Genomic DNA, 12271 nt, shown 5'->3' on the forward strand with positions numbered 1-12271 from the left:
GGCCCCTTCAGAGCAGTCCTGTTGGCAAGCCACGGAACAATCCAATGGCATTAATAAACTCACCCCCACCCCTTTCTTATTTTCTCGTCTTTTTTTCTCAAGATGCACTCCAGACTGTATGGATAACATTGTGCTGGAAATTTGATAAGCAAGTCTTGAAGCTTTGGTTTGAGAGAAGGACAGTCATGCGCTGGTGATCTGCCAACACCCATCTGAGGGCACGTGGCCCGCACACCCATCATCCCGGGGGGGGTCCCCTGTCCTTTCGCTCTGCCACCTGCATGACACTCACCTGCCCCGAGAGGTCACACTCCTGATCAAAGTCCACATACTCGTCCTCCTTGCTGTACATGCCCAGACCAAGCTTGACAGGCCTCCCGTCAGCGTCCAGGCGGAACTTCAGTTTACAAAGGCTGTCGAAGAGTTTGGACAGGTGGCGGCTCACCTGGGGGGAGGGAATGCTGGAGACTAAGCATCCGAGGGACTCCAAGGGGGGACAGACCTGGGTGTTCCTGGCAGTTTTAAGCATCCTTTTTTTTGGAATATACCCCGCTTCTCTGATCGGTCTTAACTACACACACTTAACCAACCAAGAGAAAGGCAAAAACTGCTCTCGGGGAGACAGAGGCCAGCCCAGGGGTCCCGGCACGTTAGGGGAAAATGTCCTGAAGACTGCTTCTCCCCGAGGGCCTGGCCCAGGTTCTGCCTGCATCTCCCTGGGGCACACGCTCCAATGCTAATCTCAGGTCACCCTTGGGTGTCCCTTCTTGTGCAACTTTATGATTAAAGTAAAATACAGTTGTCTCCCTGACACCTACTTAGTTAGCCATCCTCTCTCTCAGAAGGCCCTCCAGAGAACATTTCTTCCTGGCTCCCAGGGCCCAGGATTCAGTAGGATGAGCTGGGGGGCAACCGAGTGAGTGGGTGTATCTGAGAAACAGCGTCTCACCCAGCTGCTGGCATCTAACCCGTTTTCCACATGAGGGAAACAGGGCATGGAGAGGTAGAGGGCAGGGTCAAGAACCGTCCCTCAGCCTTTCTGTGACAGGTGGCCCCAGGGCAATTTCTGATGTGGAGGTGATACAGGGACATCCATGGACAGTCCTCCAACATCCCAGGGCTGCCCAGATGTGGGGCCATGTCCACCTGGGTCTGCAGGTCGCACCCGCAGTCGGCTGTCCGTCAGCATGCCAGGGGCCCGCCGCCTACCTCCACGGGGTCATTTCCGTTGGAGAGAATGTCCAGGAGGTCAGCCGAGGAGACAAAGTAGAACCTTGGGAAAGCCAGTCTTTTGGTCTCTAAGTACTCTGCCAAGGCCTTTTCGCACACGGCCAGCCTGGGAGGGAAACGAGGCTGTTGGGGCGTACTCTCCGGAGGGTCTCTCCCAGCCCACCCTGTCTGCACCCGACCGTCAGCCCTGGGGATCAGCCTGCCGTTTGCAGCCCCTGCTGAACGCAGACCTTCCAACCTGGCGCTCGGTCCTGCCAGCCCCCGCCCCTGTGGGTGTCCCTAGGAAGGAGGGGGTATAGTTGAACCTCTGCGGTCGTCTCCCCTGAGGCTGAAGACACTGTGTGTGGCTGATGTGGCAGGAAGTGGCCGAGCGCGAGCTCCCAGGGAAGGGACGTGTTAACCCAGCACCCGGGGCGCTTGCTGCATCCTGGCCAGCAGGGGGCGCGTGACCCAGGCTCCTGCCCCAAGATGCCCCTCATCTGCAGGCGCGGGGACCCACCTCTGCTTCAGATTTTCCAGTTTGTCGCAGAGACCCGGTCTGTTGGTGGCGTCTAGCACGTTGGGTGTCTTCACTGCCTCTCCCATCAAGGCCTGGGAGGAGAAGGGCACCGCCATAGACGGGTGTTCCCCGAGGCAGCCATTTCTGAGGGTGCCCAGCAGGAGAGAGGGGCTGTGCTCACCCTGAAGCCCAGGTCGATCTCGTCGAAGCGCCGGGAGTCCTCCGGCAGCTGGGTGCGGATGTCTTCGGAGCCGATGAAGATGCTCTCCAGGTGACTCCAGGCTCTCTGGACCTCGAACCAGAGGGAGATGACCGAGTCTGCCGTGGACAGCTTCTGCTGCCAGCTCGTCACCTCCCTCAGGAAGTGGGACAGGTACTTGGACATCATGAGGTTCTGCAGCTGCACCTGGTGGTCCTCCAGGGTCTCCACCAGCACCTCGTCTGACCTGAGCATCGCGGTGCCCGTGCGCGGGTGCGGCTCGTGCTGGAACTCCATGGCGGACCAGGTACTCTCCAGGGCTGTCAGCACCTTTCAGGGCAACACAGAGACCCGTCAGTGAGCAGCCGGCATGTGGGGCCGAGAAGGGCCCAGGGTCTCCCAGAACACGGAAGGAAGCCCTGCTTTAAGAAGCATGTTCGTACCAACATTATTCACAATCGCCAGAAGGTGGGAGCGACCCAGCGTCCACCAACACATGAAGGATAAACCCCCTGTGGCCTGCCCGCACAGCGGGGTAGCATTTGGTCAGATGAAGGCACAAAGTGCCACCACACCCTAAAGCATGGGGGGACCTCGAAGTGAAAGAAGCCACAAAAGGCCATAGACTGTATGACTCCACTGACGGGAAGTGTCCAGGTTAGGCAAATCCACAAGGCGGAAGTGGGTTACGGTTGCTCAGAGCTGGGCCGGGGGATGGGGAGGTGGGGGGACAGCTCAGGGTTATGGGTTTCTTTTGGAGGTGAAGAAAATTGGCTGATTCTACTACATGATGGTGAAACATCTCTGTGAATGCGCTAAAAGCCGTTCAACTACACGCTTTAAATAGGCGAGTGGTGTGGATGTGGATTATACCTCAATAAAGCTGTTTGGAAAAAAAAAAGGTGAAATGTGACACTTCGAACTCACACACGAGTTAGTCAGGTGAGGACACCTGAATCGCAAAAGGAGTCTTCCAGGGGGTCCCTGTGCCCTGGCGGGTCCTCGGCAGCGCCGGGGCTGGCTGGTGGCCCGTGCCCCCCACCCTCCTCTCGCCTCCTCTCCCACAGAGGAGAGTCCTCCACAGAAGGAGGTCAGGCTGTTTGTAAAGGCACATGCCATTACGTGCTGCAGACAGAGCTATGGTCAGGAGTCAGGTCTTTTCTTTCAGCAGTAAATGCTGGAAATACTTTACACGGCTCCTGTCACCGGCTGGATCAGAGAAGGCCCATGGGAGCCTCCTTTCGTGTGGAACGGCTGCTGGACCCCACGTAAAACAAGGCTCATAAGGCACCAGATGGCGGATCAGCCTCAGCGTCATCCCACACAAAACACATCTCACTGTTAACAGAGGGCACCTTTTCCATCCCGGACTCCTTCACAGCCTTGTCTACGATGTTCCGGACCTCGTCCTCATACTCGTGTAGGTTCAGTCGGAGCAAATCCGCCAGCGTAGTCGCATCTGACATTTCGAATTTCACCTGGGGGAAAAAATAGGCATGTGCCTATAAGGTCCTTTGTATTGGATGGACATCGTTATCCCTCATGGAGAGGCCATTAGTGGGCGACCTCAGGCTGTGGGGGAGCAGCTGTGTTGCCATTTACTGGCTCCCTGATGGGCGAGGTACCTCTCCCAGCCTGGCCTTTCCTCCCTGTAAGGCTGCATAATAGCCAGAACCCATCTGTAGTGAGCTGAGTACCATCCCCCCCCAAATTCATGGCCACCTGGACCTCAGCCTATGACCTATTTGAAAATAGGGTCCTTGCAGAAGTTAAGGATCTTGAGATGGTAAATCATCCTGAATTACCTGTGTGGACCTAAGCCCAATAACAGGTGTCCTTATAAGAGAAAGGAGAGGGAGATCTGAGGTGTGATCACAGAGGCAGGGACTGGAGTGATGGCCACAAGCCAAGGAGCTCCTGGGGTCCCCAGAAGCTGGAAGAGGTGGGAGGGCTCCTTCCCCAGAGCCTTCGGGGGTCCCGCTGACACCTTGATCTCAGACTTCTGGCCACAGAGCCATGATAGAACACAGTTCCGCGGTTTTAAGCCCCGCGGTCGGTGGTACGTTGTTATGGCAGCCACAGGAGCTGATGCACCGCCCCAGGGCGCTGCTGTGTAAGCACAGGTGTGGCTGGGTCCCTGGAACCACTGCTCTGGGGACAATCTCGGGGGTCTGCACGGAGCCACCCAGGCCTCACATTCTTCTCGCTCTCACAGAGACAAACATCTGAGCTGGTTCTGAGCACCCCTCATCCCCCCAACGGAATGGTTTATCCAATTGGTGCAATAAAGTGTCTCTCAGTCATGTTTGGGAAAATACCTGCCTGGGTCTCTCCAAGCCCTCGGCTGTGCCAAATTCCCGGGACATTTCCTTGTTTGTTGATCAAGGTCCAAGGGGTCTCTCCCAGGACACCTGGCCCCTGGTTTCAGGATCAAGAACTCAAGACCCCCTGCCTGTCTTCCTGTTTCTCTCCCCCAAGCGCAGGCCACTTCCATGGGCCCCCGAAGCTTTTTCTGCTCTCCGGGCTCTTGGAGGTGACTGTCTCCTCTGAACTCATAGAATCGTTGCTGACTATCCCACCTGGCATGCCAAACGTGATTGCATGTGCTGTTATTTCTTTCTTTGTTTGCCTGAGAGCAGGGGCCATATTTTCTTTCTCTCTTTGTATCCTTGGCACCTATGTGGGGCCTCAGTAAATTTTGTTCAGCTGTGGGGAGTGTTCCTATTTGCCTTCTGTTGGTGTCAAGGCCAGTACCCCCACTTGGGGATATCCCTGGGAAAATTCGGGCACTAGGACTCTGTGCTCTGGGGTGCATGGCGTCTCTGGAGGAGCTGTTTATCTGAGCAAAGCTTCCTGGACCCTCTGGACACTACAACCTACAACCAGAACCAGCTACATAATTTGTGGGGCCTGGTCCAAAACAACGGGGCCCTTTGTTACAAACATGATTAAGAATTTCAAGATGGTGACAGCAGAGCGTCCAACCCACTGTGGGGCCCCTCTGAGCACAGGCCCTGTGTGACTGCCCAGGTCACATGTGCATGAAGCCAGCCTTGCCCACACCTGGCTTTAGAGCATCAGGCCCTGAGCACCTCGGCTGAGTAGCAGAAGCCTGGCTGGTTGCCGGGGGCAATGCCCTCCACTCCCACGACTTGTGGTACCTGGGTGGCCTGCATGAGCTGTTGCCAGTGGCGGTCCCGGATGGCGGGGTTCTGCAGCTCACTCACGGCACGGAGGGACGTGATCATGTTCTTCACGGTGTTGTCCAGCCCCATGAAGGCGTCCCAGGTTTTCGTCTCCTTGTCCAAAGACCTAATGTCTTTGGCAAACTTCTTGCAGTCTATGTCCATCTGCTCGACATTAATGTCTTTCCACCTGGTGGTCTTCCAGTCATCCATGCTAGTGTTAACCTGCGGGGGGAGACCTTCGTCAGGGAGACGCAGGAGGGCGTCTGTGTTACTTTACTGCCATTGCTGTTGGGGGCGGGGCAAAACCCAGTGTTTAGAGCTGATAACAAAGTTTGGTAAAGGGGTTGGATACACGGGGAAAGCAACCACTTATAAACATACAACTTAAAAGGCAGAAGCTAAAACATGCTTAGGCAAAATCCTGTGATGGGCTTTGTTACTGCTCGCCAGGACCCAGGTCCCTCCTACCTCTTGATGCAGCCACATTATTTCCCTCGACCAGTGAAAGATGAGTGACACCTGACACTTCAGGTAGAAGCATTGAATTGCCAATGCCCGACTCAGACTTCTCCTCACCTGCCTTGGCAACCATGGAAGCAGTACGGATACACAGCCTGGAGTGCTGAACTGCCCAGTGGTGCTGGGAACTAGAGTGTGGACTTCGCGTGAGTGAGAAATACACTTGTTCTGAACAAGGCTTTTTTTAGGGCTGCTTGTTACTGCACATTAGCTAGCTTATACCAACTGATACAGATGCAATAGAAGAACTTTCATTTACAACAGTATGAAACAAGACACAGCATCTACCTGGGAATAACCCTACCAAGAGAAGAGACAGAAGACCATGAAGTCTGCAGTCATTTGCTCGGTGAGGGCTGAAAGAGGGCTGTGACACTGGAAATGCTCGTCCTTGAGGGAATCAGGGAGTGTTGACACAGGTGCTTGTGGCCGACAGGCCTGGGCTGGACAAGCATCCGTGTTGGATAAAGGCAGAAAGTACAGGGTGTTTACGAAAGATTCACCGTAAAGATACTTAGACTCCAAACCTTAATCCTATAGGAATCCATGGCTCTTTCTGATAGGTTTAAGCGTATTCTGTATCCTGTTATCATAAAAACGCCCTGGCTCTATTTGTTTTGGAGAAGTTTTCTTGGAGTGTCCTGACTGTAAATGCTTATTGTTATCTCCTGGGAAACATGATGTCTAGTCTGTGCAAACTGCTGTTTATCGAGAGAAAGGGCAGTGTCCTGATCTCTGTGACTTTACCCACTGTGCTCTGCGGTGGCATTCGTACACAAGAGACGCAGGTTCAAGTTCATTGTGGCAAGTTATCAAGAGACTTCAACTTGTTCTCTCTTTAGGGGTGTTTGGAATTTGACCTGTGAGCACAAAGATTTTCCCCCATGTAAGAAGCATGTAGACTCACTATGGTCACAATAAAGACATCTACAATATTTTACAATGTTAAAAAGTGAAATAAAATGAAGACATACAGGAAAGCCGCTCCTGTAGGAGGACACGGCGCACTGCCGAGGGGGAGATGCAACCAGGGAAGATGCGATTCCATTTAAAGTCACATCATTTTCTTTTGGAGAGGAGGAGAATTTGACAAGGATTCTGAAGTTCATTCAAGAGACCAAGAGAGAAGAGCTAAAACATCTTTGACAGTAGATGGAGGAGGACGGCCTGGCCGCAGCTGACACGTGCACGTGCCGTCTACAGAGCCTTAGCACCAGGGGCCCTGGCTCCCCCCATCTGCTCTTCTTTCCAAGAAGAGCAGGGCTTCCAACTTTTGAATGGGGTTGTTGCATTTTAACAGCCAGAGGGTAATGGGGCATCCACACTCGGTGCCAGGAATCCCCGAGTGCCATCCATGGTGGCCCGCCCCACCTGCAGCTTGCTGACCCCCTCACCATGACGATCATGTCCCAGAGCTCCTTCAGCAGGCAGACCTCTTTGTGACAAACTTTGAGCTGCTTGTACTCTGGGACTGTGACTTCGAACAGGCTTCCGGACTTGCCCAGAGCCTCCATGACGCTCTCCATGGCCACGATGCTCTTTTGTTGCTGGGGGCAGGTAGGGACGGTGGTAAACAGGGGCACCCCCACTCAGGGTACCTGCTCTTCCCCGGCCACACCTGTCCTTAGAACCCTTCTCAGGGCCCTCGCCATGCGGCACTCCAGCCCCTGGTACCTATGGTGCCCGGCTGACTCCCCAGGCAGGAGAGCAGCTCCCTGCCCTTCCTGCCTCCACACGCCCCCTTCCTTCTGATCTCACAGGAAGATGGTTTATCTTTTCAGGTTCAGGCACAAGGACTTTTCAGGTTCATTTTAATGACATGGATGCCCAGTTTCCATCTGAGAGTTCCAACTTTCATGCTATATTCTTTTAATCTTATGAAAAATTATATAAGCAGTGCTTGACTGCTTTGAAAATTAGAAAAATCTAGATAAGCAAAGAAGAAGAATAAAGATTCACGCCCAACTCCTGACTTAGGGGCTGCTCTGGTGCTGAGCGTGTGCACGTGTGTGCAGGGCGGGGGTGTGTGCCCCGGTGTGCACCCTGCCTCAGCGCAGGCCTTCGGACCCGGATCCAGCCCTGGGGCGGAACTGCCACCCGACCTCCCAAGGACGCAGCCCGGGCCGAGGGCTAAGTGCTCTGGGGCTCAGTGTATCTACTGATGGGTAGACCTTGACCTGTGGGAACGGTGCGCTTCCAGGCTGGGTGAGCAAAAGAGCGGATGCTCGGGGGTGGCAGGGGGATGTGGGGGGGCCCTGGAGGGTGCCTTGGGGTCCACTGTGCTCCTGCCTGTGGTGCTGTGGAGGGAGGCGGAGGTATGGGCTGGGCCTGGCCACTCAGGTGCTAAGCACACTGCCGGGCGCACAGAGGCACTGATGGTACCCCCGCTGTGCTCTCGGGGCTCCCTGCCAGCCGTGCACCCCACGCACTCCTGCCCTTTGAGAATCTGTGGGACCCGAGCTGAGCGGGTTGCCAGGTCCAGGGCTGTGGAACTTGTATACTGGGTGCCGACCATGGATTTGGTGGGCACAGAGAGGGGACATGGGTGAGGCTTGGCCACCGGCTGCGCGTGGTGGCAGGCGAGTGCTGCCTGTGAACCTCGGGGCCCTGGCGTGGGGTGGGGCTGGGTGGAGGGTGTTCCTGAGGCTTGCAGGATGTTGCAGTGGGTGTGAACCAGAGGCCTGGTGGGAAGCTCCACCCAGCACCCACAGAGGGAAGACAGCATGGGACGCGCGGGTTTGTGTGTAGGTGTCCCCCCATCCCACACGTGCACACATACATGTGACCTCAAGGCCAGTCCCGTCGAGACCCTGTTTCTGGACTCCCCAAAACAACAGCTTGAGAACAGACAGAAAGCACTGGGTCCCCAGAGTTCCTCCCCCACCTCATCCTTGAGCAGAAGTACCTTACTGAGCGACTTGTAGGGGTCGGGGTCACTGAAGGTGAACGGGGCCTCTCGCCTGAACTTCTCTCTGAACTCGTGCTGCTTGAGCTGTGGAGACCAAGGCGCAGGGGTCGAGCTCCCGCACCCCCCGGGCCCAGTGCAGCCCTGTCCCCCCCGGGGAACTGGGCCCCGAGTACCTCGAACTGCTGGCACTTCTGCCTGAGGATGCTGACCTCGTTGGCCTGGAGGGGCGCCACGTTCTGCTTCACCTGAATGGCCAGCTTCTTGACGTTTGTCCACTGCTCGGGCAGCTCCTAGGCAGGCCAAGGCCGAAACCTGGTCTTTGTCTGTTCTCTTAAAAACTTTCTATCGTGAGATAATTGTAGACTCACTCATAAGGAGTCAGGAAAATAGGACAGGGAGTCCTGTGTGCCTTGCCCCGCCGTCCCGTGGTGGAAAGCTGTGGTTCCACTGGGCTTCTGCCAACCAGCTGGCAGCACCTGTCGGGTTCCCCCTGTGTTCTAACCCCAGCTGCGTGTGCATGTGTGTGCGCGTAGTCCCAGCAACGTTATCGCACGTACAGGTGTGGCAGGCACATACCACGCTGCCCATCGCCCTGGGGACCTGCCTATGTTCTCTCTGTATCTGTGCCCTCCCCACCACACACCTGGCCCTGGGCAGCCACTCACTTGTTCTCCATTCTATAATTTCACCATTTCAAGAATGGCTTTAACACTCAGGTAAATTTTCTTATTTTCCACGTTTTCCACACTTGGGCAAATACTGTATTTATAACCATAAGGTATTTTAAAGAAAAAAAATCCCAGGCAACAGATTCTTTGCCCACAAATGGAAGAGACGTTTCACGTTCTCCCTCCCAGGATTCGCTCATGTTTCTGTCGGCAGCGGCACGCTTCAAACTCTGTTTATCACGCCAGCTGTGCCGTCCCCTGGGGACCGGGCACGCAGGCTCCGGCTCCGCGTCCGCAGCGGGCCCGGGGCAGGGTGGCAGGACGGCGTGAGCCGTGTCGTTTATGGTCAGAGCACAGTGGGTTCTGAAGCAGGGCCCGGGCAGCGCGGAGTTGCCGAGACACCCGGTACCATGTGGCTGTGGGCTTGCCCATCTGCCCCACGACCTTGTCCCCCCTCAGCTGTGGGGTCTGGGGCTCTGGCTTGGGTCAGTGCCCACCGGCAGAGGAGCGGGACCTGTGTAAGCGGACACAGGGCAGCGGCAGAGTTGGGGGCAGGGAGGTGGAGGCAGCTGGCTGCGGGGGGGACGGCAACCCCAGGGCGGGGGCCCGGCAGTGGCCATGTTTCCATCTTTTCCAGCCTGGCTACGTCTTCTCCATCTTTCCCGCCCCCCAGCCAACGCAGCAGCCTCAAGCCCTCCCCCTGCCATGCCTTATGGCCCGGCTGTCCCATAGGGAGCCTGGAGCCAGCCGGGGCCTTCTGGGTCGGGTCAGTCCCAGAGCAGCTGACCCGCGGCCCCTCTGGGCGCTGGCCCCGCTCTTGGCCTCACTGCCGGGCCTCTGACCTCCACGGGGCCTCCGCTGATTCCGTTCTCTGCCTTCTGTCCCTGCATCGAAGGCTGACCTCGTCCGTAGGAGATATGGGACGGATGTGAAGGCATTTCTCATCTGATGAAACCCCACTCGGATGGAAGAACTACTGGTCCCACCACCTCGCTGTCCCCTCTTCCCCGAGGAGCCTTCCCCCACCTCCCCACTCCACAGGGACTCCTGCGCCTGGAGGCGGAGGGCTGGCCTGCAGGCCTTGTCCCGAGCTACAGCGGCCGCCTCTCTGGCCGTGACCCCACAGCTCCCGGCCCTGGGCAGAGCGCGGCCTGCTGCCGTCTACCTGCAGCTTCACGTGTATTTCCTCCGGCATCTCGTCCCCGTAGGTCTTAAGCAGCTCAATGGTTTCTTTCAGGGGCACAAACATGTTGTCGGTCACCATCTGCCTCTCCTTGACCTTCATCAGGTGGCCCATCACCTCCACAAGGCCATCATAATCCCCCTCCTTGAGGGTCTTCGTTAAGCCCATCCTGGTGACCTTCATGAAGGCTTCCAGGTCAGCAAGGCTAAGGAATAAGAGAGCCCCAGTGACAGGGAGGGGCTCGGCCCATTTGAGCAGGCAGCGCGGCCAGCCTCCCTGGTTAGCTAGAAGCCCCGCGGAGCGAGGGAGAGCTCCTGCCCGTCTCAGGATACCTGCTGCTGGCTGTCACCTGTCTTTGCGGTACGTCACCCCACACCTCACCAGCTCCACGCAAACTGACTGCACGTCTGCATGCAAGGCCACAGCTCAGAGGGGCCTTTGCAGGCACCCTGGATGGAGCCCAGCCCGGCTACACTCTCTGCTGGCACCATGCACAGGACTTTGACCACCACCTGTAACTGCATAGTTACTGGTCCATTCATTACAAGCCAGGCTGTAGGCTCCTAAAGGTTTCCTTGGCATCCGGTGCCCACACACCATCAGTGCTCAATAAACAGGCCTTGAATGAAAGAACCGGGTTCACTCGCAGCCAGGTGACACCTTTCTGCTGGGACCCACCCTTGGTGGGGTGCTGGCCTCTAAGCCTGAACTTTACCCCATGCCTTCCCTGGAGAAGGCACTTCCACAGAAGGCCACTTGCAGACGCCCCTGGTATCTTGGGCTGTCCTAGGGCGTGGTTAGGGGATGTCAGGACGGAGCCAGGTGCAGGGTCTGTGCCCACCTGTTGGTGACATGGCTGCTCAGGTGTCGCTTGAACATGAGGCCCCAGCGCTTGATGGTATTGAGGAGGGCCTGCTTGAAGGGGCGGCAGTCACACTGCAGCCAGCCGTTGAACACCTTGGTGTCCTCACACTTGGACACTTCCTCATACAGCTTCTCGTAGGAGTCGATCTGGAGACACAGGCTGAGCTCACCCATCGGGCTGCAGGTGCCCGGCCCTGTGCAGGGGCCCCGGGAGGCCCTGAACACATGTTGTTTCCTCATCCCAGCACCCCTAGGGCTCCTTGTGGCCTGGCAGTCTGTCCCCAGCTTGGGATAATGTGTCAGAAAGGGACATCGTCACAAGGCCAGTGGGCTTCTGAAGAACAGGACACAAGGTGCATGCAGCGTGTGCAGTGCAGGCGCCACGGGGTCCCGGAGCTCAGCTCTGCTCGCACAGCTTTGCATCCTCGGGGTGCTCGAGCTCCACCAGCCGTCCACACCCCGTGTGCTGCAATCTGCCCCCCGTGATTCTCCGTGGGGTGGTCACTTCCACACACCACACAGCGGCTCTCTTACACGTAGCAGGAAAAAATGTGGAGCTTTGTGTATTAACTGTTCTTTTTTATTCTATATTCTTTCTTTTTTTTTTAAAGATCTGTGTGTTTTTATTCACAGAATCATGAATCGAGCAGCTTCCCTCTAGCAAATAGAAAAAGGTTCCTGTCCTGTATTCTTGGTGCTCGCTGACCCTGGAGGCTGCCCCAGCCCAGGGCTGGCTCATTCCTAGAGACAGGAACAGCTCCCCACCTTCATTCACACACTAGCCACTGACCTGGAGCCCGTCCCCCCTCGACCGCACCCCCATCAGGCCTCACAGGGCCTTCCACTCTGGGCTAATTTCCTGCTGCCCCAACACAGACAGCCCGGGACCACCGGAATGGGTGAAACGAGCCAGTCCTAAGCCTACTGGCCCGCTGGGCCCACCCCTTCCCATAGACACCACGATACAGGCTCTTGGTCCCGCCTTCCTGCGCCCTCTGCCTCCTGACCGACAC

At 56.6% G+C, this 12271-nt stretch overlaps 1 protein-coding gene across 1 annotated transcript in view; it reads right to left on the reverse strand.

Moving 5' to 3' along the window:
- The window catches only part of DNAH17 (dynein axonemal heavy chain 17), a 108669-nt gene that overhangs the window by 59544 nt on the left and 36854 nt on the right, over positions 1-12271 (reverse strand). Inside the window, exons 20-30 of the mRNA XM_036910419.2 lie at positions 11236-11405; positions 10377-10599; positions 8717-8833; positions 8541-8627; positions 7030-7182; positions 5090-5338; positions 3284-3406; positions 1911-2258; positions 1730-1821; positions 1210-1336; positions 293-445 (exon numbers count right to left, since the gene is read on the reverse strand). Of these exons, the coding sequence (XP_036766314.2) occupies positions 293-445; positions 1210-1336; positions 1730-1821; positions 1911-2258; positions 3284-3406; positions 5090-5338; positions 7030-7182; positions 8541-8627; positions 8717-8833; positions 10377-10599; positions 11236-11405 (1842 nt within the window). The remainder of the gene's footprint in view (positions 1-292; positions 446-1209; positions 1337-1729; positions 1822-1910; positions 2259-3283; positions 3407-5089; positions 5339-7029; positions 7183-8540; positions 8628-8716; positions 8834-10376; positions 10600-11235; positions 11406-12271) is intronic.

This window comes from Manis pentadactyla, chromosome 4 (assembly GCF_030020395.1).
Source record: "Manis pentadactyla isolate mManPen7 chromosome 4, mManPen7.hap1, whole genome shotgun sequence".
Lineage (NCBI taxonomy): Eukaryota > Metazoa > Chordata > Mammalia > Pholidota > Manidae > Manis > Manis pentadactyla.